The 21,889-nt window shown below is 40.3% G+C and overlaps 4 protein-coding genes across 7 annotated transcripts in view; 2 read left to right on the forward strand and 2 right to left on the reverse strand.

Annotated features, from left to right (window-relative positions):
* Positions 1–126: 126 nt before the first annotated feature.
* sap18 (Sin3A-associated protein) lies at positions 127–2,019 on the reverse strand. The gene is made up of 4 exons (XM_054623981.1): positions 1,802–2,019; positions 782–891; positions 546–668; positions 127–430 (listed from the first exon to the last, which is right to left on the reverse strand). Exons 1-4 carry the CDS (start codon positions 1,871–1,873, stop codon positions 274–276), a joined length of 462 nt encoding a protein of 153 aa, XP_054479956.1. The 5' UTR covers positions 1,874–2,019; the 3' UTR covers positions 127–273.
* Positions 2,020–5,245: 3,226 nt separating this feature from the next.
* LOC129111763 (gap junction beta-6 protein-like) lies at positions 5,246–8,528 on the forward strand. Of its 4 annotated transcripts, XM_054623846.1 has the most exons (7): positions 5,246–5,257; positions 5,361–5,414; positions 5,957–6,128; positions 6,257–6,409; positions 6,889–7,037; positions 7,144–7,350; positions 7,473–8,528. In XM_054623846.1, the coding sequence occupies exons 3-7, from the start codon at positions 5,958–5,960 to the stop codon at positions 7,567–7,569; spliced, it is 777 nt and encodes a 258-aa protein (XP_054479821.1). In that variant the 5' UTR covers positions 5,246–5,257; positions 5,361–5,414; position 5,957; the 3' UTR covers positions 7,570–8,528. The 4 variants fall into 4 exon arrangements, with proteins under 4 accessions (XP_054479821.1, XP_054479822.1, XP_054479823.1 ...); XM_054623847.1 differs by lacking the exon at positions 5,246–5,257 and having other exon boundaries at positions 5,276–5,414; positions 6,889–7,013; XM_054623848.1 differs by lacking the exon at positions 5,246–5,257 and having other exon boundaries at positions 5,276–5,414; positions 7,144–7,379; positions 7,473–7,549.
* A 3,483-nt stretch (positions 8,529–12,011) lies between these two features.
* LOC129111965 (gap junction alpha-3 protein-like) lies at positions 12,012–14,153 on the forward strand. The gene is made up of 3 exons (XM_054624130.1): positions 12,012–12,080; positions 12,308–12,861; positions 13,346–14,153. Exons 1-3 carry the CDS (start codon positions 12,012–12,014, stop codon positions 14,136–14,138), a joined length of 1,416 nt encoding a protein of 471 aa, XP_054480105.1. The 3' UTR covers positions 14,139–14,153.
* Positions 14,154–19,925: 5,772 nt separating this feature from the next.
* The window catches only part of hpxb (hemopexin b), a 4,689-nt gene continuing 2,725 nt past the window's right edge, over positions 19,926–21,889 (reverse strand). The window contains exons 5-10 of the mRNA XM_054624131.1: positions 21,674–21,827; positions 21,077–21,289; positions 20,896–20,988; positions 20,610–20,740; positions 20,362–20,509; positions 19,926–20,247 (exon numbers count right to left, since the gene is read on the reverse strand). Of these exons, the coding sequence (XP_054480106.1) occupies positions 20,024–20,247; positions 20,362–20,509; positions 20,610–20,740; positions 20,896–20,988; positions 21,077–21,289; positions 21,674–21,827 (963 nt within the window). The 3' untranslated portion in view covers positions 19,926–20,023. The remainder of the gene's footprint in view (positions 20,248–20,361; positions 20,510–20,609; positions 20,741–20,895; positions 20,989–21,076; positions 21,290–21,673; positions 21,828–21,889) is intronic.

The raw sequence follows: 21,889 nt of genomic DNA on the forward strand, positions 1-21,889 counted from the left end.
GGGATCTGGACCACCTTATGTGTAATAAAATGTTTTTTTTTCCCCCACAATTAAAGTGTAGTTTAATGCATCATATTAAAAAAAAGATTAAATCTCACAGTACGTTACAAAGAAACGGGCAGAAAGTTTGGAAAAAAATTACAACTTTATTACACGTCACATTTTATAAAATGAGGCAAAAAACATCCAAGATGATGCAATTGAAAAAAAAAAAAAGAACAAATAAAGCAAACGAAGGTTGATGTGTGTTGGTTTAGGTGTCGGTGTTTATGTTCAGAAGGGCCTCATGCGTGTGTTGAGGGGCGGGGCTCTGTTGGGTGGTGTGATAGCTATGTCCAGATAGTCTCCGATCTGGAAGCGCTGAGACTGCAACGTCATGGAGTCGTCCGCGCCCTTCCTGCCGGATACAGTGTTGCCAATATCTTTCAACCTGTAAGCGTGGGGCAAAGATTAAATCAATAGACCGTGCACACAAATTCGCCACAACATTAAGCAAGAGGCGTGCTCCATGAGGCCGACCAGTGCTTTTATAGGGTGATGCTTACCTGTACACTTTCCCTCTGGGGTCAGGGAAGACTATGGCAAAGCTGAAGTGTGTCCCTTTTTTTCTGGCTTCTGGATACACTTCCTTCACCAGGCTGGTTAGCTCCTTCAGAGTAGCATCCATCCTGGAAAAAAACACAATAGTTTAGTACCTGAACAAGGAGCGTTTCCTCATCTTATAACACTGTTACAAATACTTGATTCACACATACAAAAAACAAAATTGTTGCCTTCTCACCATGTGTATATCTGCAGTTCGCTGGAGGGAACGTTACCACGGGCAAATTCATCTGCTCTGTGGTGTCGGCCACTGTTGGTGGTGAAAACGCGCAGCAGGAGGGGGCAGGTCTGCGGTAGAAACAAGTATCAAAGAGAAGATAAGATAAGATAAGATAATCCTTTATTAGTCCCGCAGCGGGGAAATTTACAGGATTACAGCAGCAGAGAGGAAAGTGCAAACAAGAGACATAGTAAATAAATTTGGTCTTAGTACTTTATCTTATATTCGTTTACTATATTTTACCTATTTCACTTAATTTTATTTATTTTGTTCGTTTATTTGATTGTCACTTGTTATTTCATTTCGTTTCTTTGTTTAGTTTTATCCTAACCATTGTTCTTAATGTTTCTTCTATTGCACTGTTTTGCTGGCTTGTCTGTCGAAGCACTTTTCAAACCTTGTTTTTAAAAGGTGCTATAAAAATAAAGTTATTATTATTGTTAAATAAAATAAAAAAAACAAGATCAAAATAAGTATTATAAATAAGCAAATGAGCAATAAAAAAACAGTAGAGAATCCACAGTAACTAAAATATTATATAGACAGAAACTATTATAACTATTGTATTGCACAGTGTATTAGTGTCATGTGGTCTACTGGGAGCACAAACATGAGGGGATTAGGAATAAATAAATAAATAAATAGGAATTATTTATACCTATTAAAGAGACATAGAATTTTTTTTTTTTTTAAGTTTTATTTTGAAAATCTCAGTCGTGGGGTCAAAGGTCGCGGCCCCCTAGCGGCCCCTTCGAGTAACTACAGCACGTGATATTCTAAATGGGCCAATAGACACTTAAAATCGATATCAAATCAATGAGTATTAATTAAATACATTAAGATATAATAACACCTGAATACTGCTGAATTTACGTCTCGGTTTATCTTATATATTAAGTCTTATTAAGTCCGCGCTGTTAGCGTTAGCATTTGGAGCTAACTTAGCTTAAGGCTAACGAGGTAAACAAGCTAACCTACCTTCTCCCGGTCGATGGGCTTCTCTGGCTCCTTTTTGATTTCTTCCTGCGTGATCCGCGATTCAAGGGCCATTGTTGCTATTTTATTATTAGTATTAATGCACTTGGGTATCGGTGCGCGTCGCTTTGTGGTGTTTTATCGGAGCTGCAGCGGCGAACGGGACCGGAGAGGCGTTTCCGCTTCCGGGTTCCTTTGGATGACGTCACAACACAGCGACACCCTTTTATCGCCCCCTGCTGGTCCGGAGGGTCTGTGCACCCCGTCTTAAAGCAAGTATTTTACATTACATTACATTATTACATTACAGTCATTTAGGAGACGCTTTTATCCAAAGCCACTTACAATAAGTGTATTGTATATATATATATTATATATACTGTACTGCTTCTATATAAATATAATATATATATATATATAATATATTATAATATATTTATATAGATTATATATATATATTATATATATATTTATATATATATATATATATATATATATATTTATATATTATATTTATACAGTACATAAACATTACATTACAGTCATTTAGGAGACGCTTTTATCCAAAGCGACTTACAATAAGTGTATTGTATATATATATTTATATACTGTACTGTATAAATATATATATATATAAATATATATATATATTTTTATATATTTATATATTTATATATATTTATACAGTACAGTATAAACATTACATTACATTACATTACATTGTCATTTTTAGCAGACGCTTTTATCCAAAGCGACTTACAATAAGTGTATTGTACATATATATATACATGTCGTTTAAAGTGTATGTTTAGATTTTAAGTCACTGTATTTCAAGTTGAAAATACAGTGAAAATACAATGTTTTTTTTTTTTAAATATATATATATATATATACAGTACCAGTCAAAAGATTGGACACACCTTCTCATTCAATGGTTTTTGTTTATTTCTATTTTTAATTTTTTTCTACATTGTAGATTAATATTGAAGACATCCAAACTATGAAGGAACACATATGGAATTATGCGGTAAACAAACATTACATTACATTATTACATTACAGTCATTTTTAGCAGACGCTTTTATCCAAAGCGACTTACAATAAGTGTATTCAACATAGGTATTCAGAGAACTACTAGTCACCAGAAGTCATAAGTGCATCTCCTTTCTTAAACAAGCATCTAAGAGCATAAACCAGAGCAAACGTACAGAAACAAACTAATACCAATACAATAAGTGCAACAAACTAATAAGAATACAATAATAATAAGAATACAGTAAGTGCAACAAACTAATAAGAATACAGTAAGTGCAACAAACTAATAAGAATACAGTAAGTGCAACAAACTAATAAGAATACATAGTGCTAAGTGGAAGGCTCAGGGTAGTACTTCTTGAAGAGCGGTCGGGCGGGGGTGTAGGGCTTGACCATGGCCTGGAGATAGGATGTGTCGTTGTTTGCATAATCTATTAATATCTAGGACCATTTCCTTTTTAAACTGTCTGCAAAGGTGCAGTGCAGAAGCATCACGTTGAACCTGTTTGATGTTACTGAAGGGAGAAACAAAAATCTAGAAGTTACATAAATAGCCAGGACGTCCTGCAGACTTTCATACTGGCTCATCCAGGATCAGTCCTCCAAGTCCACCTACGGAACTCAGAGTCACATGCTGACATCCCCCTCGCTCATTACTGCATGTGTGTGCGTGTAGCTTTCTGGGTATCTTACATGTGAGGGTTGTACAGTGTGTGTGTGTGTATCCTGACACTGGACCCCTCTGTTCTCCTGCTGGCTAGCTGTTGAGGAGCTACTCTAACAATCAGCTCTGTCTTACCTCTCTCCCTTTCTCCTCACTCATTCACTTTGTGTGAACCCCACCCCACCACCACTACCACCACCACCACCACCTCCCATCAGAATGGATGGCATGGACCAGCTTGAAACAATCCGCCCGCCTCTCTCCCTCTGTCCCGCTGAGAGATCAAACAGTGGGTCTTTGAGTCCGGTCCTGACACTGATATCCATTCATCGATATGCATCAGGAGTAAGTGCCGCTGTTATTCCCATAATGCCTTTAGAATCACAGACGCCCTCTCTGTTTCAACCCAGTACTTTTTCCTGCCCCTCTAGATCATTGCCGCTTTTTTGCCAGCGCCAGACTGCAGATAAGCCTCTAACTACAGTGTGTGCAACTCTAGCTTCAACATTTGTGAAACCGGATACCAATTTTTAATCAAATGATAACCCTTAAACAAACTTATTTTTCAGTGTATATATATACACTGCAAATACAAACCTATCCTAACACTGCAGCTCAAGCTGAATATGCACATTTGAGTTTTGTGAGCATCCTCAGTGTAAACTGAGGAAGTTGGTTTTGCTCCCACACTTCAACAAACAGTTGGAAACCCTCACCAGTCACAGTCATTAGCAGCACACAGAGCTGCACTGTGCCTCAGGCTGGCCGCTGCCAAGTGATGGCCGGGCTCTGAAAAGTCACTACCTGTGTCCTGTTACAGTCACAAAGGGGGTCACACACACACACACACACACACACACACACACACACACACACACACACACACACACACACACACACACACACACACGGATGGACATACACACACACCTTTTTACTACAATCCAACTTTCTTTCACACTGCATGGGCACCAATTTAAGTTGCGTAATATTCATAAACATCCTCACTGTCACATTGAAAGTACTACCATGGCATAATCAAAGGGACAGCTCACTGTCAATTTTCACAGCTGTAGTGGAGCTTTCCAAAGTAGAAACACAAAATGAGTTGTTTTTTTCTTTGCTTGGGCTTGAGACTTAAAGTTTCTAACAGAAACCATGAACTAGACTACTGAAGGTCTAAAAAAAAAGACATGCAGAGGGGAAATTGTAAAAAAGCAGAGCTTGACCTGTGCTTGTGACTGAAACTCAGGATATCTCCGACTCTGCTGCTTTGATTTTGACCTTTATTATTCACTGACACACTCACAAAAACCATCCGATTAGATAAGATAAGATAAGATAAGATAATCCTTTATTAGTCCCGCAGTGGGGAAATGTACAAGTATTTCATGCTTTATCTTGTCATGTCATGTTATTTCATGCTTTATCTGTCACAGTTCTACTTCCATACACTCCTGTCATTAGCTCCATTCTCAGTTAGTATTTTGGAGTGACAAACACAGTATTTAGCAATAGTGGTTTATATCAGTGACTGGAATGAAATCTTTAATGTTCGTTCTCTTTGCCACATTTCTTGATCAATATCTTATGTAATATTTTTGTACCACACAAAACTACTCCAAAAAACGTTCGGACAGGTTTTCCACTGTGAGGTTTTACTTTGAAAGTGCCCAGAGGAAGTCACTTAATATTATTCTGGCTGTCTTGACACTGGAGGCGCATCTTTTTATTTCATGAGAAGGAAGGAGGAGCTGCAGGTTTGTGTTTTGCTCAGTATATAAGAACTAGATTCCATTCAGTTTTAATTTCCATTATTCCGCTGGTGACGTGACAGTGAGCTGTTTGTTTGTTTTCGTGCAGGAAAGGACCATGTGGAATATTTTCCTGCAAAAAACCTGACTCTGCAGACACAAGGTGAGAAAATGACCTAATCTAGTCTTTTGAAAATTGCCTTAAGACCGAATCAGAAGAAAAGTCAAGAGAAATTTTAGAAAATAGAAGCTTTTCTTATCTTTATCTCTCTCTCTCTCTCTCTCTCTGTATTTAAATGTACATATAAATATATCTCAACCAGTTGTTCAGTGTGGATGGTGATGCTCAGTGAGGACTGTAGTAGTGTGGGGTTGTACTGTTTGTGCAGTGTGTATTTGGTTGAGTGGGTTCAGTTCAGTACAGTCCACAGTGGGCAGAGAGGATCATCAGTTCACATGAATTCTGGCGCTGGGCCTTCACTCTTCCTCCTCTCACTTTCATTCCTTTTCATCCTCTTCTTCTTTCAAACTTCTCTTTTGTTTCATCGCCCCTCTCTGCTTTCATCTGTTGCCACTGCCCCCCCTCTGAATTTCCCTCTGTGCTGCCGGAATCAGCCAAAACCTGGTACAGAAATCCGCTCTTCTACCAGCAACTAGCATCCTATTATTGTATTGTTATCCTCATGTTTCTGACTGTTTCCCCAGGATGTCTTGGCCTGCTCTGTACGCTCAGTTAGTCGGGGCCAACCGTCACTCCACCAGCCTGGGCAAAGTCTGGCTCTCGGTGCTCTTTATTTTCCGGGTCATGGTGCTGGTTGTCGCTGCTGAGAGCGTCTGGGGGGACGAGCAGTCTGACTTCACCTGTAACACACTACAGGTAGGACACCCAGTCAGTGATACCATTGTGATAATGTAATGCATCTATTTTCATGTTATTTACCTGTGCGTGAATACAACATCTATAAAGCAACCTAACATTGTTATATTTTCATTTCTGTCTTTCAGCCTGGCTGTGAAAACGTCTGCTACGATCAGTTCTTCCCGGTCTCCCATATCCGTCTATGGTGTCTTCAGCTTGTCTTTGTTTCCACGCCAACGCTACTGGTTACGATGTACGTGGCCTATCGGAACCACAGCGACAAGAAGAGGCTCCTACAGGTGTGCTTTATCTCATCTTGTCATGTCATGTCATGCTTTATCTCATCTTGTCATGTTAATTCATGCTTTATCTTGACTTGTCATGTTATGTCATGCTTTATCTCATCTTGTCATGTTATTTCATGCTTTATCTTGTCATGTCATGTCATGCTTTATCTTGTCATGTCATGTTATTTCATGCTTTATCTGTCACAGTTCTACTTCCATACACTCCTGTCATTAGCTCCATTCTCAGTTCACTTCAGCCACTCCCAGCTCACATCCCAGCCCCTTCTCTCTTACCACACCATCCCTCACTCACCTAATCTGTCTGCCACCCAACTCATCAGCGCAATCACTCTCACCTGAGCACTCTGCTGCACTCATCAGTGTCTTTCCTTCCCATGTCATGTCTTGCTTTATCACGTCATGTTACATTATGTATTTTGTGGTTGTATCTTGTCTAGCTTTATGTTGTCCTATCATTTTGTGTTTGTCAGGGTTCTGGTAGAGCTGCTTTCCTCAGCAGCAAAGGCCAGGAGGAAGATCTAGAGACTCTGAAGAGACGGAGACTCCCAGTAGCTGGTGCCCTCTGGTGGACGTACGCCTGCAGCCTGGTGTTCAGGTTGCTGTTTGAAGGAGGCTTCATGTACGGCTTCATGGCTCTGGTTTTCTGTGTGTCTGCCATGTTGTTGGTTTGGTATAATCCTACCATGTTGCCTATCTCCACACAGTATGTGTCTTTGTCTCTTCAGGTATGCCCTCTATGTGGTGTACGATGGTTTCCAGATGCCACGGCTGGTGCAGTGTGACCAGTGGCCGTGTCCTAACCTGGTGGACTGCTTCATCTCACGCCCCACAGAGAAAACCATCTTCACCGTCTTCATGGCCACTGCCTCCTCCATCTGCATGGTCCTTAACATGGCTGAACTTGCATATCTTGTTGCCAAGGCTGTCACTAGGTAGAGGTATTAATCAGTCAGACAGTCAGGTGATTAATTCAAATTTGAAGTCCTTCTTCCTTCATCTGGATTATCAAAGAGCAGAAAGTGCTTAAGTCCATGAGTAACTTCTTCTTTTTCAGGAGTCTCTGTAGTCAGAAGGAGAGGAAAACATGCAGAAAATCCAGTCGAGAGAGGACGCTGAACAAGACAAACCAGAAGTCACTTGTCTCAACCTGAGGAAGCAGGAACAAGGTGGACCATACATGCATTTGAAAGACTTTAAAACTGAATATTTACAAGTGGTACACATGTGAATGATCCAAAAACATGTGTAAATACAACTCAAGAAAGTGAACATTTTCTATGATATCTACGATGTTTTAAATGTAACATTCAAGAGGTGGAGAAGATGGAATTGGTGTCAACAACTCCAAACTGTATTTTTACATGATACTGTCTGATCAATACTTAATTGTTAATACTAAAATCAATTGCATATAAATACATTCACCATTTCCTACTTTATTTACTTATCTTTATTGCTTGCTAGTCTTTAAAGTATGATTTAACAACAATTGAAATCATTATTATTACCTTTATCATACCATTTAATTAATCAATTTTATTTAAATTTCATTAACCCATGTGATTATTTGATTCATAAAAAAAAAAACTGTTTTGACAAAACCAGGACAACTCGTGTACAACAGATGCATCAAGTGCTCTACTGTATTGACCTCTGTTGACCTCTGCTGGTGGCCAGCAGTGACTGCACCACCTTTGACTGGTCCATGGAGGGACAGTCACTGACACAAAGTAAACACAAATGACAATATCAACCCATAACAAGTTACCATGGTGACGTAATTTGTGGTCTTATTACAAAAAAACTAGAAAGCCTACTTATGGAGAGGGCAAAAATATGAAAGATACGCTAACTTAAGATTGTTTTGTCATTTGTTTTTCATTTAGTGCCAGTTTTTTAGAACACTTTTTGTTTATTTTTCCTAATTTTTTACATTTATTGCATATTTCCGGCATGACTTAATGTCAGATATTAGGCTACTTATGGAGAGGGCAAAAATATGAAAGATACGCTAACTTTAATGCTATGCAGATTGTTTTGTCAATTGTTTTTCATTTAGTGCAAGTTTTTTTAAAACACTTTTTGTTTATTTTTACATTTATTGCATATTTCCGGCATGACTTAATGTCAGATATTAGGCTACTGGTGAATATGAATTGTTTCTAATACTACTTTGACTATATCTGCCTACAACTATAGAAGTAATGATTATCTTACCAAAACAAATCTTTTAAATAAAAAACTATTCTGATAAATATTCTTTTCTATATGCGTTTTATAGTAATAGTAGTAGTCCTACTAGTAGTACAAGTATTGGTATCAGTAGTAGTAGTGTTAGTTTTAAAAAGTTTTAATTTGTATTAAATCTATATTAAATTTGTATTAAATTTGGTTTGTCAGTGATAAAGGCCCCCTGCCCCTACCTCCACATTCACGCACACACACTCACGCACACACACAAGCACGCACCTTCCCTCCCACCACCCCCCTCGTGCGCCCCATGCATGGGGACACCAATGTGTGACAGTGGCGGATGGCCTTGGCCACGCGGGACGCATCCGCTGCGCTTCACGAGACAGGTTCCACAGACTTTTTCTCTCTCTCTCTCTCTCTCTCTCTCTCTCTCTCTCTCTCTCTCTATCTCTCTCTCTCTCCCCCCAAATTCTCTCTCTGTGTCTCTCTCCCTCCCACTTAACTCGCCTCGAGCCCACCCAGGGGGAGTAAAAGAAGAGGAGAGGAAAGGAGCGAGAGGAGGTGCGCGCCGCCTGGAGGGAGCCGCGTTCCAAAGGAGAGCGGTAAGCAGGTGGAGAGGAAGCTGGAGGGATGGAGTGGGAGGGAAGAGGAGGGATTATCATCCTTCCACCTGCTGGATTATGAGCACCTCTCATGCTGCGTTCACTTCCCTGTGGGAAAGACTGCAGCCTCTAATATTCCATGAATAGAATGGTTTTCTGATAACACAGACTTGATACTTTTTAATACTTATCATTAAAAATACCTCAAACTGGGTCCTGCACACTAAATGAGGGTGTCTTGTAGAATGTATAATAATCTATAAACCTTAAAAGCATGTCTCCCCAATTCCAGCCTTCCTGCTCTCTGATGTAATAATGGTATTGATTCAAACAAGTTGGTAGAGTTTCAACAATTCCAATTTTGCATCCAAACTGGAATTGTCAAATATAGTACATGTAAGTCAACGTATTATTTTGAATATCATAATGTATTTTGAATATGTACAGAGGCTACTGTTGGGCGACTAATGTTTCGAGTGTCTTTCATACACGTTGCTGCTCCATGTTTCCTGTTTATTCTGGGATATATTTTCAATGGATGTTACTTATCCAAAACATGGACAACATTTTTATTTTTCAAACATTCAGTGTCTTAATTTACATTTTTGCACACCTTTTGTTCAATCTTTATTTAACACATTTAATTTGTTCAAATTACGTCACCCTTTTGACACTAAATCCACCCTTGCACCTTTATGCATTACCAAAATACTATTATGCATCTTTGCACACTTCATGCACCTTCTATTTGCATTTAGGCATTTTATGCACTTTTGCACACTATCTGTGCATCCTGGCACATCTGAGTTTATCCTGATCTGTTATTCCTTTTAAGAATCCACATTGGTCATGTTAACTCACCGAGGTTAATCTAACTGATTTATAATGTTTATGGATCATCCTCTGACCAAAATCGTTCTTCTTGATTACCATGACCAACACAGAATAGTCTTTCATGTGAACATTGCATCTGATTGCATATCTTTAAAACGCTTTTCAGGGTGCAAGCGGCAGGCCAAGAGTTAACTGTTGGGGCTGTTTTAGCACAAAGACCTCTGATCCATCAAAAGCACACGCCAGCCAGGACAATGTCCATCTGGGAGCTTCTCTATTGTCTGTCTTGACAGATGGTATTTCATCACGTCAACACATCATGTACATGTACTCATGCCGCTGTTAGATCGCATTCCAGTAGACAGTTACTGAGAATATTATTCTCTCTTCGCTCAACTGAACGGTTTGGAAAAGTCACTGAATGTTTGTGGACTTCTATTAAACCGAGATTAAGAATGAATTTGTAAAGGGGGATTTTGAAACGTTTATTGTATTTAAGGGGGGCAATGTAACAGAACTAAACTTTATTAAGATGTATTATATTTCCTTTATGGACTTTCAGTGCGTTCTCAGACTGCTGATTTACTTTGTGTGAGGGGAAAAATAACATAGTAATCTTGGGTGTGCCCGTCTGTCACTTTGCCTGTTCATATCAGTATCAGTATCGACTCCTGGTGTGGGGTGTGCAGCTCAGTGGTAAAGAAAGGGTCATCATTCAATCATCGCTCAATCCCCAGCTTTGCTACTCTGTGTTGATGTGTTTTTGGGAAAGTAACTTAACCCGGTGTATGAATGGGTATGAGTATTAGAATTCTCTTATAACATTACATTGCAGGTGCGATATGCCACCTGGCATCAGTGTATGAATGGGTGAATAATGACATGTACTGTTAAAGCGCTTTGAGTGGTCCATCCATCCATTTACCAAACATTTGCCCTCCTCAGCATTCCTGGGATGTGATGAGTCCGACATTCAACTGCGACAACCCGTTATCCACTCATTCACCGGCCATTGTCCACTAGCTGCGACACACATACACTAGTACACACAAATGCATGTACGTCTGCATGCACCAATTTTTCCTCGCATGCATAAATATACATGCATACACATTTGCGGATGTTGGCATACGGGTGCATGTGCATGGATAAAGGATTATTTCTTATCTGTCTGTTCTAGAGCTTCCTCAGGAAAGCCGCACAACCATATTGTCCTTTTATTTTATGGTGCATGAATGCGTGCAGATTTTAATGCAGTCTTCATTTTAGTAGGCGGGGAGTCACTAAACAGGAACCCATTTACATGAGGTTTGGTAGTGTCGTAGGACTTCATGCAGATTACAAGAATAAGCGCTGCAACAAAATAAAAGTGGTGAGATTAAATCCATGTGTATGAAAATTGAGCGTAAATGTGAATTTTGTGTGGTTTCTGTTTGAAAATGACATATAAAGTTGATTTTTTTTTCCTCTTCTTTCCAGATATAGATTTTCTTCTGAACTCTGGTCGATGGATTTGACACTGACAATACAACAATATTTTAGTAAGTCAGCCTTCTATTTTATCTTATTATGACACTTTTTGTAGAGACCTCTGACCTTAAAACCTGGAATAGACATCCCATCCGGATCCTGGTCTTTTTCTATTACTGAAAAGCGTTTATAGCACAGAGTAGTAGCATTTTTCTGTCGTAATTAGTCCCAGCGCCCCAAATGTGTATTAGTCCACCGCTGAAAATAGTCCCAAATAAATGCACGTTATATCTTCAGTAATCACCAACAGGCAGCATAGAGTAAAGTTGAAAAGTATTTACAAGTACAAGTTTTTATTTCTTATGCATCTCGGCTCTGTGTTACTTTCTCCAGACAGCCTCTCCTCTCGTTTTTGCTCGTCCTCACTTGGGCCTCCTGTGTTCTTCATCACCCGCTCTTTGTTTTCCTCTCCAGGCTAGAAAATCGAGTGAAGCATGGGTGACTGGAGCTTTCTAGGGCGGCTGCTGGAGAATGCTCAAGAACACTCCACTGTGATCGGAAAGGTGAATGATTGATTATGTAATTAACTTGATGAATATGAAATGATTTGAAATCAAGTTCACCTCCTTCTTCTCACATAATCCTTAGATACCTGAATGGCCACAATTTAGAATATTTTATTTCTGTATTTGAAACCATTAGATGATTTAGATTAAAGTTCTGCTCTGTCTATATCAAAGATCTCACTGGAGACTTTTTCTGACTCTGCTTTTGGATCCTTCCTCCCCAGGTTTGGCTGACCGTCCTCTTCATCTTCCGCATCTTGGTGCTGGGCGCAGCGGCCGAAGAGGTTTGGGGCGACGAGCAGTCCGACTTCACTTGTAACACTCAGCAGCCCGGTTGCGAGAATGTCTGCTACGACGAGGCCTTCCCCATCTCCCACATCCGCTTCTGGGTGCTGCAGATCATCTTTGTCTCCACGCCCACCCTCATCTACCTGGGCCATGTGCTGCACATCGTCCGCATGGAGGAGAAGAGGAGGGAGAGGGAGGAGGAGCTCCGGAAGGCCGGCCGGCACCAGGAGGACCACGACCCCCTCTATCACAACGGAGTCGGCAATGGAGGAGGTGGGAAGAAGGAGAAGCCGCCGATTCGCGATGAGCACGGGAAGATCCGCATCCGCGGGGCGTTACTGAGGACCTACATCTTCAACATCATCTTCAAGACTCTGTTTGAGGTGGGCTTCATCCTGGGACAGTACTTCCTCTACGGCTTCTACCTGAGGCCGCTCTATAAATGTGGCCGCTGGCCCTGCCCCAATACTGTGGACTGCTTCATCTCCAGGTTAGACGGCAGGTTTTAATATTTGTCTGTTTGTTCATTTGCAATGCAAACCAGTTTTTCCTCTGAACTGAAACTTTTTCAGCCATTCTATACATTTACTTGAATTGGCGATTTCCTGTCCCCCTTTGTTACAGTAGATAGTAGATAGTTAAGTGGAGTAATGTCTACCTAAGCAGAGAATTAAGTCACTTTCCTTTTCGGAAAGACATCGACGTCTCTGAGCTTTGGTGGTCGGTCTGGCCATAACAACACAATATTGCAAACTAACATTGTTAGTGCATGTGAGTCCCTGTTGGTTACCCCTGATAAAGCTGTGCTGACCAACTGTGTCGCCATGGAGGCGTAGCTCCGGTTCCTCCTCAGGTTGACACTGTTAGCTGTTTCAGCACTGTTGCCGTTGTTTGCAATGTTAGCTGTTAGCTGCTACTTTGACTCTCAATCATAAAAATGAATTAAATCTGGTTTTGTTCGTCTGTTGTCGCAGGCCCACTGAGAAGACGATCTTCATCATCTTCATGCTGGTGGTTGCCTGTGTCTCTCTGCTCCTCAACCTGCTGGAGATCTACCACCTGGGCTGGAAGAAAGTCAAGCAGGGGGTCACCAGCGAGTTCATACCCGACCGTGAGCTGCCGCTGCAGAGTGGAGACGAGCCGGGCGACGCAGAGACCATCTCCGAGCAGATCTCTCCGCCGGCGCACGACTGTTTGCCGGTGTACGCCAGCGTGAACGTGGTGGGGGTTGGGGCAAAAGAGGGAGGAGCCTCTATGCCCGCCAGATTCAAGATGGACCGTGATGACTTCCTGTTGGAGTCCCTGCCCACTTCTTTTTATGGCGAGAAAGGGAGTGTCGGGAGCCACGAGCGGCTGATGGCAATGGAGCAGAACTGGAGCAACATGGCGATGGAGCTCAACAATCTGGATGGAAAAAACTCCTCCCCCTCCTCCTCCTCCTCCTACCCTCCTCCTCTTCCCTCTCCCCCTATCTCCGCCTCCTCCTCTCCTCATGAGGAGACCAACCCACCACTTCCACAAGGGGAGCAACACTCCACTTTTCCCACACTTCCTCGCCACACCCCTCTTTCCCCCCTCGCACCAGAGGAGGCGGCGGTGGATGAGGTTAACACGTCTCCTCATATGGTCCCAAGTGACGACTTCACCGTGGTTACCAGGGCGGAGATGCATCCGCCTCCTGTTTCCGCCGTGAGAGACGTCGTGAAGCCGAGTCGGGCCGGCAAAAGCGGCGGCGTCCGAGCTCGCCCCGATGACCTGGCAGTGTAGCTAAAACACACACACTCACACATTTACACAACTGTGCAGACATGCTGTGTACACACAGAAAACCTACAGAAGCATTCTTTTTTTTTCCATATATGCATAACAGCATTAAACCACACGCACACATGTTCTCCAGCAAAAGACATTCCTGCAAGGAAGACATGCAAAACACTACCACATTCAGCTGGAGGTGGCTGCTTATTTTAATCTCACAATTATGAACTAGAAGTAGGGATAAGGAAGGAGTTTGGCCAGCATAAAGCTTCTAGACTTGTATGAGAAGTCTCCTAGCAACACATCTGGAGTCATTTCAGAGGGTCGGCTGTGCACGCAGGGGATAGTTTTATCGTTTTGTAACATTTAAAAGCATCATGCTTAATGGATATGTTCAGGGGGGGAAGATAGCCTATTGAAACCTAAAAAGAGAAATTACAAAAAAAGTAATAAAAATGAATAAAAAGGCTAGCGGTGCCCCCCTGCCTCCAGTCTTGATGCTAAGCTAATCGACTCGTAGCTCTAGCTCCTTAGTTAGAGTCATTCACATGAAAACGGTCTCTAATTGCAAAATATCATATTTAGGAAAAATGTAAACTGTTTTGTTTAGCAATACAATCAGCACAACATGGCTGCCAGAGGATGTGTCACAGTGCCTACTTTAAAAAAAAAAAGAAATCAGAGCCAACATGGCTGCTACTTCCTGTACTGGCTATACTCTCACTTTGCTTTGGAGAGGTTAGACAGGGGAGGAATATATCGAATCACAAACACTTACACATACGCACACACACAGCTGTAGTGTGTGTGTGTGTGTGTGTATACACAAATAAGGAAAGGTTATTGTGATGATGACGATGATTGGACTAACTAATTAGTTTGGGAGCGTAGAGGCAGCAATACTATCTTCTTTTATTTCCATCTATCTTTCATTTTTTTGCCGGGAGACATCAGAGGAGAGGCTTTGTTTCTTTATTTTTTATTTTTTTCTTTGTGACGTGATGATGGAGCTGAGCGGTCCGTTGCGTTCGCGTTGAGCCAGCCTGTAGTTTCAATGAAGAGAGGGATGAAGTGATGGAGGAGAGCGATAACGCAGTCCCACCCTGAGACATAGTCCTTGGGCTTCACAGGCTGTGTGTGTGTGTGTGTGTGTGTGTGTGTTACCTTAATCTTGTTTCAGTGTTTACAAAATGATATCTCTGCAGTAACATCAGGGTAAACTATATAAAGTATATACATATGTAAATATATAACGATTGATAGTATTCATAGGCACCATAGGATGTTATACAGAACTACCTACATTTAAAAAAAAGGTTAGTTTCTGATCAAGCTGTTCATAAATAACGAGTTTTACCGAGAAAATCCAAAGTGCTTTAGGGTTTTCTGACATTGGACCCACAGGTCACTTTATGCAAAACTCCGATGTTAGACGACTTGAGGTAATTGAATAAAATAATACACGATCGAGGGCTTCAACAACATTTAAAGTAGCGCTGCGGCTTGAACAGAGCATAAAAATCAGTACAGCTTCTTTCTGACGCTTGTGTTTGCAGTGTGTTACAGAACTGTAGAGTTAGTTTCTCCCTAGCTTTTCTGCATTGGAGGACTCCAAGTTCATTTTCTAGAATAGCTGTAGATAAAACAGTAGCTTTTAGAATTTTATTTTGAAAAAAAAAGCAATATGATCTAAAACAAAAGTGCTAACTTTTATTTCTTTGGCAATTCTTAACAGACATCCCACATAGGAATGTTCATTTTTCCTATTCTTCTCATTAATTCCTGCCAACAACAAAAAGAAAACTAAAAATGGCTTATATGAATTCACCCCCCAGCATCTTTAATATATCAAACCAAATGATTAATGTTTTCATTCAGGAATATAAATGCACCCTATTAGCAAGTAACACAGGAGAGTGGTTTGGGGCAAACCATGTTACAGATTTGTATATCTCTGTGTTTTTTCTCTGAGCAGAATTAGTTTTTAGTTGATTATACTTGAAATAGTACTACTAGAATACTAGAAAGGAGCTAGTTTATATCACATGTGCCTCAACTAGCATTCGAAAGCAGACCGCTAAAATAACCAAATGAAAGTAAAATGTGATTCTACATGTTTACATTTCAATATAAACAGAATGTTTTTTTTAGATTGATCAAATAATCTTAACTCAAGGTCCCCTTACTCGCTTTTTCCAAAGCTTTCGACCACATCTCACAGTCTTTGTGTTTTTTGTAGTCTTGCACAGGTCGGAGTTAAATGTTTTACCATCATGTAAATAACCCATGACATCGTCTCGGGTTCATTCTCCTAAGAAGAAGACAGTCACACAGTCAGACGTAAGAGTGACTTCATTAACGGTTCTCTCTAAAATGAATATATATATTGGGAAGCTCATCTGCATTCATGGCAACTTGGAACATATGTATGAGCTCGATAGTGAATTAATGTTTTTTTGGGGTATGACAGCCACGGCCTAAGTAAATTTAGGTAGCCCAGAATTAGCACAGAGGCTAACTTCTTAATTGCTAAGAAAAATTAATGTTTGCCTGATGTCAGATAAATAAATAATCGTTAGCGAGAAAGGATCTCGTCTTCATTATATTTGGCTTCATTCTGCCAACACATTACGGCAGCAGTAGCATATAATCTATTTATTTTTTATCTTTTAGAAAAAGAAGTTATTCGCTGTGATGTGTAAGAGTTAATTACAATTATTGTACAACCAAAGATAAAACCAAAGATATTTGTGCCAAAGATCACAAGACATGAAGGAATTTTTTTAAGTTCCTTGCAGGAACCTAACAAACATGGCTCCACCCACACGATCAATTTAATAAGCCATTTGTGAATCTGGGAAAGGACAACTAAAATAAACACTAGAAAAAGACGTCATGTCAAGCGTCGTCTCTAAAAGAGAACAAGGTTCATTTTACTTATTTCTATTGCTGAAAACGTTTTCCATAACATTGTTCTACCAAGCTGTTCTTAGTACCGTTGATATGTAGATAAAGATTTGCACAGTTAGTTATAGGCCTGTGTTCCAAGGATATGAAGATATTTTAAGTAAAGAGAAAAAGGGCGTCTTTGGAGGAGGGATATTAACATATTTTTGTTTATTTATGGTAATGACACTATCATTTTAGACTTGGAAGGGACAAGAAATTAATCTAAAGTGTTTCCTTTCTGTCCTGAATATCGATTGAGAAACTTTTGGCTATTCCAACTTTTACACCACAGTAGTGCCGTGAATAAAACAAATCCCGCGATGGAACTTTTTCATGGCGCCCCAACAAGCAGGGGACACTGACTCCCAAGGGTTCGAAACGAAGAACGACCCCCGCTATCACTCCCGTTGTGAAGCGACTGTCTTTGAAAAGAAGTGCCTTGCGTCTGAACCTTTTTGTTAAGGAACATGTTGATGTAAATGTTCATTTACCTCAGATGTTTACAGAACTGTTACTGAATAAACTTTTTTTTGTACCAATAACTGTTTCCTGCCATGGTTGGCGCTTTTTCTTTCTGGATTTTGTCCCACTTCTACCTTTTTTTTCTGATTTCAAGAACCAATGATTTAAAAAATGAAAGTGTCAAACTTAAAGCTGTTATCACTGTGGGACAAAAATACTCGTCTTAAATGCCCCCTTAAACCAAAATACTGAAAACTAATGTCTGTAATAACATTTTCTGGAGCTATTCATGGTCCCCAGAGGATTAATGTTTTTGGTTACCCTGTGCCCTTTCCTGTAGTGCCAATGTCCGACTAAAATCTCTACTTGTCCATATCAAAATCTACCATGCAGGTTGGGATCTTATTTATTATTATTCATTCTCCCAAGGGGATGAATTTTTTCCATTTTGGACATTTGTTTTTTTCCACGCTAATGCCAGAACATTTTTTCAGTAAAATAAAACAAAAATAAATAAATAAAAGAATGCATGTTATATATTTTAGCATCACCACAGCGTTGCATATTAATATTACTTGATAGCCGGCGGCTGTGTGTGTGCGATGAAAACAATTATTGTCTGCTATGCATGTGTGTGTGTATGCGGTGGTGTTTCTATGTGCACATTAATGTGTGTGTTGGTGTGTGAGCTCATGGCCTCGCCCGTTAAGCTGTGCTGAGGCCAGCACTTCCTTTATGCTCGCTGAAAGTCCCAGGGATTTTGGCCGAACAAAAACCTCTCCAGGGAGTGAAAAGGCCTTGAATGCCTGCTAATGCCGTCCTGACCTCTGGACTCTTACAGGCTGCTGCGTACATGTCCGTACGGTCCAATATGAGCATGGCCAGTTGTGAAAATACTGTAACTATTTTAATTATGTCAGAGACCAGGATTGCTAAATTTTATAACCACAATTTTTAGACATTTTGCCGTAAACTTTATGACATTTAAATTAACCTGAATTTGCAACTAAATTTAAAATTAAACAGTTTCTTCTTTTGTTTTAGACAAATTTAAAGAGCCAGCACACTGACAGATATGCAGACGATAGCATTCAAAGCTAAAAGCATAGGTTTGTCGACTGTATTTTCTTGCTGAGAACATCTTGTTCTGTTTTTTTATCGACAGCAAATCTGTCTGGGATTCAGTCGTGGCTCAGCTGGATGAGTGCTTCACTTCAGGCCTCTTCACGCTTTACGCAGCACTACTCCACCTCGGTAACTGAAGGAGGCATGTCTTTGTCCCGTTGGTTGTTCTCATCCAACAGGATCCTCAGAAATAACGTCTCTTTTGCAACATGTTGCTTGTGAATTGTGAACATGTCTGCATTCTGATCCCCTCATCGTTTCACATTCATTTGTACAGTAGGTCCTCTAGTGGACAAACTCTGTCATTACTTCATTAGTTTCCTTTCGGTTTTTCATTCACACCCAAACTAATAATAAATATTCTCTTCAGTAACACTTCCTATGATGCCCATTACTCTAATGCATTATAAAAATACTTTTAATCCGTTAAAATCTGCTTACCGCCCTGTATAATTACAGTTATAAGCCCTCATAAATATTCATATAGCTTGAGAACAATAATCATAACACATTATAAGTGTGGTATAATGAAGTATCATAATACTTGATAATTGCACTCATTGACGTTTCTTTTTTTTATGTTTCATAATTCCTTAGTTTTAATAGGTTGTAATATTTTAATAACGCGTAACAGTCACTGTTATGATGCATTTAAAAGTGATTGTAAATAACTCTTAGGTGGACATTGTTTACTTTGAGAAAAAAAACATTAAATCTATAAGGACATTAATAAATAAGTTGATTTGTTTAATACGTCATAACAGAAATTGAGAACTCCAATTTAATGCAAAATTTCCTCAAAATATAGATAAAACCTGAAACGATTTCTACTTCACTTAAAGCTGTACAGATTTTTACTTTTATGTAAACGTTTGATCAACAGAAGGTACTTCTTTAAAAAAGAAATTATGTCTCAACTTTCCTTTAAGAGATAATGCCGGGGGGGGGGGGGAGATTCATTACTTCACTTACACATTATAATTCTGATTATGATGCATTATTAAGAATATAATGTTTTACAACCATGGGAATCCTAATGAGTGACCAGCAACGATGAAGTATTATGACCTTACAAGTCATTATAAAAAGATTTGCATGTGTTAAGATTACTTTTTATAAAGTATTATGAATATTTATATAACAATAATCCTACAATGCAAACATTATAATTATGTTTATAGTGAATTATAGGTGTGGGCGTCATACAATGTGTTACTAAATGTTCTTTTTACTGACAAAATAATCACTAAAATAGACAACTTCTTTTCCCCCCACATTTTATTCATCAAACAACTCAAACTCCAGTCGTTCTTTCCTCTCTATTCCACTCTCCAGTTTGACACATTACTGAGAAACTACTAATCCTGACATCCAAGCAAGGCGTTGGTAACAGGTAGAGGCTGTGGGGCCATCCTGCTCATAGCCAGTAGCATGGGGGTCAGGTAGAAGTAATACTGCGAGCCCTGGAACACCTTAATTCCTGCCGCATTGCACAGAGCGGCGTCGATGGAAAATGGCAGGGGTAAATTCTGGCTCACGGCCCTCGGTGTGGCGCTGAGGTCCACGTAACTCATCGTCTGTCCTGTTGGTTGAAATATGTCGGAATTTTTTTATATTCAGCAAACTTTTACTGCCAAGCTATACTTCAAGAGTCTTGTCAACATTCAAAACAACCTAGAAAATGAGGTGAACTTACCTTGGATTAAATGAACCGTGTGCTCACCAGGACAGACAAAAGCGGCGTCCACATGTCCTTCAATGCCGAGCTCCTCCTTCAGGGTTTTGGGGTAGCCTTCGATCAGGGTGTAGTGAGCAGCTGTTTTGTAGATGTAAACTTGATCGTCCTGGAGGGGTTTGGCAGGGGTTTTAGTTTTAACTTCAACACACACACACACACACACACATAGACGGGTTGAAGATTTTTCTGGTTACTTCAAAGTCTACCTTAATCAAGTACATGTTGTCACCGTAGGAGAAGACGGCGTCCACCCCTTTGATCATCTCCTTCCACCCCCTGGTGATTGGGAAGGCGTGAAGGCCGTCTTGACGGGTGTCCAGACGCATGTATATGTGGCCTGAGAAGATGGAACGGAAGTCTTGTGAAAGCTTTACAGCAAGCTTGAAAGAAATGATCAACCGAGAAATTAAAAAAAAGAAATCCAAAAGGAGTAGCTTGACAAATTGGGAGATACGCCTTTTCATTTTAGTTAGATGATATTTTTGACTTTACCTGTAAATAAATAACTTTTGCCTGTGTCATCAGTGGTGATGGCATCTAATTTGACATCACTGCATTTCGGGACACTGTAGCTACTTCCGTGACCTGCAGTCAAACACAGACGATTACACGATCAACCGAAAAAATAGCTCTGTACAAAATCATTCGTACCGTATCAACTGACAAAACCCACCAAAGTCAGGGCACTTCATGAAGTAGCGGCGGATGTCCTTGGGGTAGACGCCGGTCACCTCCCCGGACGTCGGGTTGAACCTGGTGAAGTTGTGTCCGTGGAAACAGTAGTAGTGCTCCAGCCAGCGTAGAGTGGAGGTGCAGACGGGCAGGTTGGACCAGGTCTTGGTCTTCACCGTCTTTGTGGTAATGTCAAACACATGCACATCATTTCCTGTGGGGGGGGCGGAATCATTAGTTTGAGTTACCAATCACCTTTTTTACAGTGGCCTAATTTTATCACAGCTTGTTTGAGACCAATTTATGTCCAACCTGCAACGTGGATTAAAATGCTTAAATTCTTAAAAATATAAAAAACAATTCTGTGTATTTTTGCTACCTGTTAGATGTACTGTAGGTATGCTGCATATCATTTACTAAAATGTATACAGCTGCTTTAAAACAAATGACAAAAGCTATTCCAGCTCTTTTCCATCCACTAGGGGGCGGCATTATCTTACTATAATACTGAGATAATCAACTCATTCCGTCATTTATTCCTTTCCTTTTAAACATTATTTAGCGAGAATAATATTTTTTACAGTGAAGGCCAATATACCCTTGAAGAACAGAACCGAGTCAACCATGCACTCTCCTCTGGGACACTCCACGGCAGAATCCACATGAGAGGGGACTCCTGGGAAGTCCTCCTGGATCTCTTTGGGATAGCCGTCCTGCAGAGTGTGGTTGGAATAGCGGAACACCTTGTCGTCCTGGAGGTCACATCAGACAACTTGTAAGTACAGAGATATATTGCTCTGGATCCTAAAATAAA

The sequence above is a fragment of the Anoplopoma fimbria genome, chromosome 22, assembly GCF_027596085.1.
Source record: "Anoplopoma fimbria isolate UVic2021 breed Golden Eagle Sablefish chromosome 22, Afim_UVic_2022, whole genome shotgun sequence".
In the NCBI taxonomy this organism is placed as follows: domain Eukaryota; kingdom Metazoa; phylum Chordata; class Actinopteri; order Perciformes; family Anoplopomatidae; genus Anoplopoma; species Anoplopoma fimbria.

Excerpts from the sequence above, each read along its gene's own strand:
- LOC129111965 (XM_054624130.1), top strand. The coding sequence starts at position 12,012 with ATGGGTGACTGGAGCTTTCTAGGGCGGCTGCTGGAGAATGCTCAAGAA. Across the intron at positions 12,081-12,307 it reads ACTCCACTGTGATCGGAAAG|GTTTGGCTGACCGTCCTCTT; the intron begins GTGAATGATTGA and ends CTTCCTCCCCAG. Across the intron at positions 12,862-13,345 it reads GTGGACTGCTTCATCTCCAG|GCCCACTGAGAAGACGATCT; the intron begins GTTAGACGGCAG and ends CTGTTGTCGCAG.
- sap18 (XM_054623981.1), bottom strand. The coding sequence starts at position 1,873 with ATGGCCCTTGAATCGCGGATCACGCAGGAAGAAATCAAAAAGGAGCCA. Across the intron at positions 669-781 it reads GAACTGCAGATATACACATG|GATGGATGCTACTCTGAAGG; the intron begins GTGAGAAGGCAA and ends GTTTTTTTCCAG. Across the intron at positions 431-545 it reads CCCAGAGGGAAAGTGTACAG|GTTGAAAGATATTGGCAACA; the intron begins GTAAGCATCACC and ends CCACGCTTACAG.
- LOC129111763 (XM_054623846.1), top strand. The coding sequence starts at position 5,958 with ATGTCTTGGCCTGCTCTGTACGCTCAGTTAGTCGGGGCCAACCGTCAC. Across the intron at positions 6,129-6,256 it reads TCACCTGTAACACACTACAG|CCTGGCTGTGAAAACGTCTG; the intron begins GTAGGACACCCA and ends TCTGTCTTTCAG. Across the intron at positions 6,410-6,888 it reads ACAAGAAGAGGCTCCTACAG|GGTTCTGGTAGAGCTGCTTT; the intron begins GTGTGCTTTATC and ends TGTGTTTGTCAG.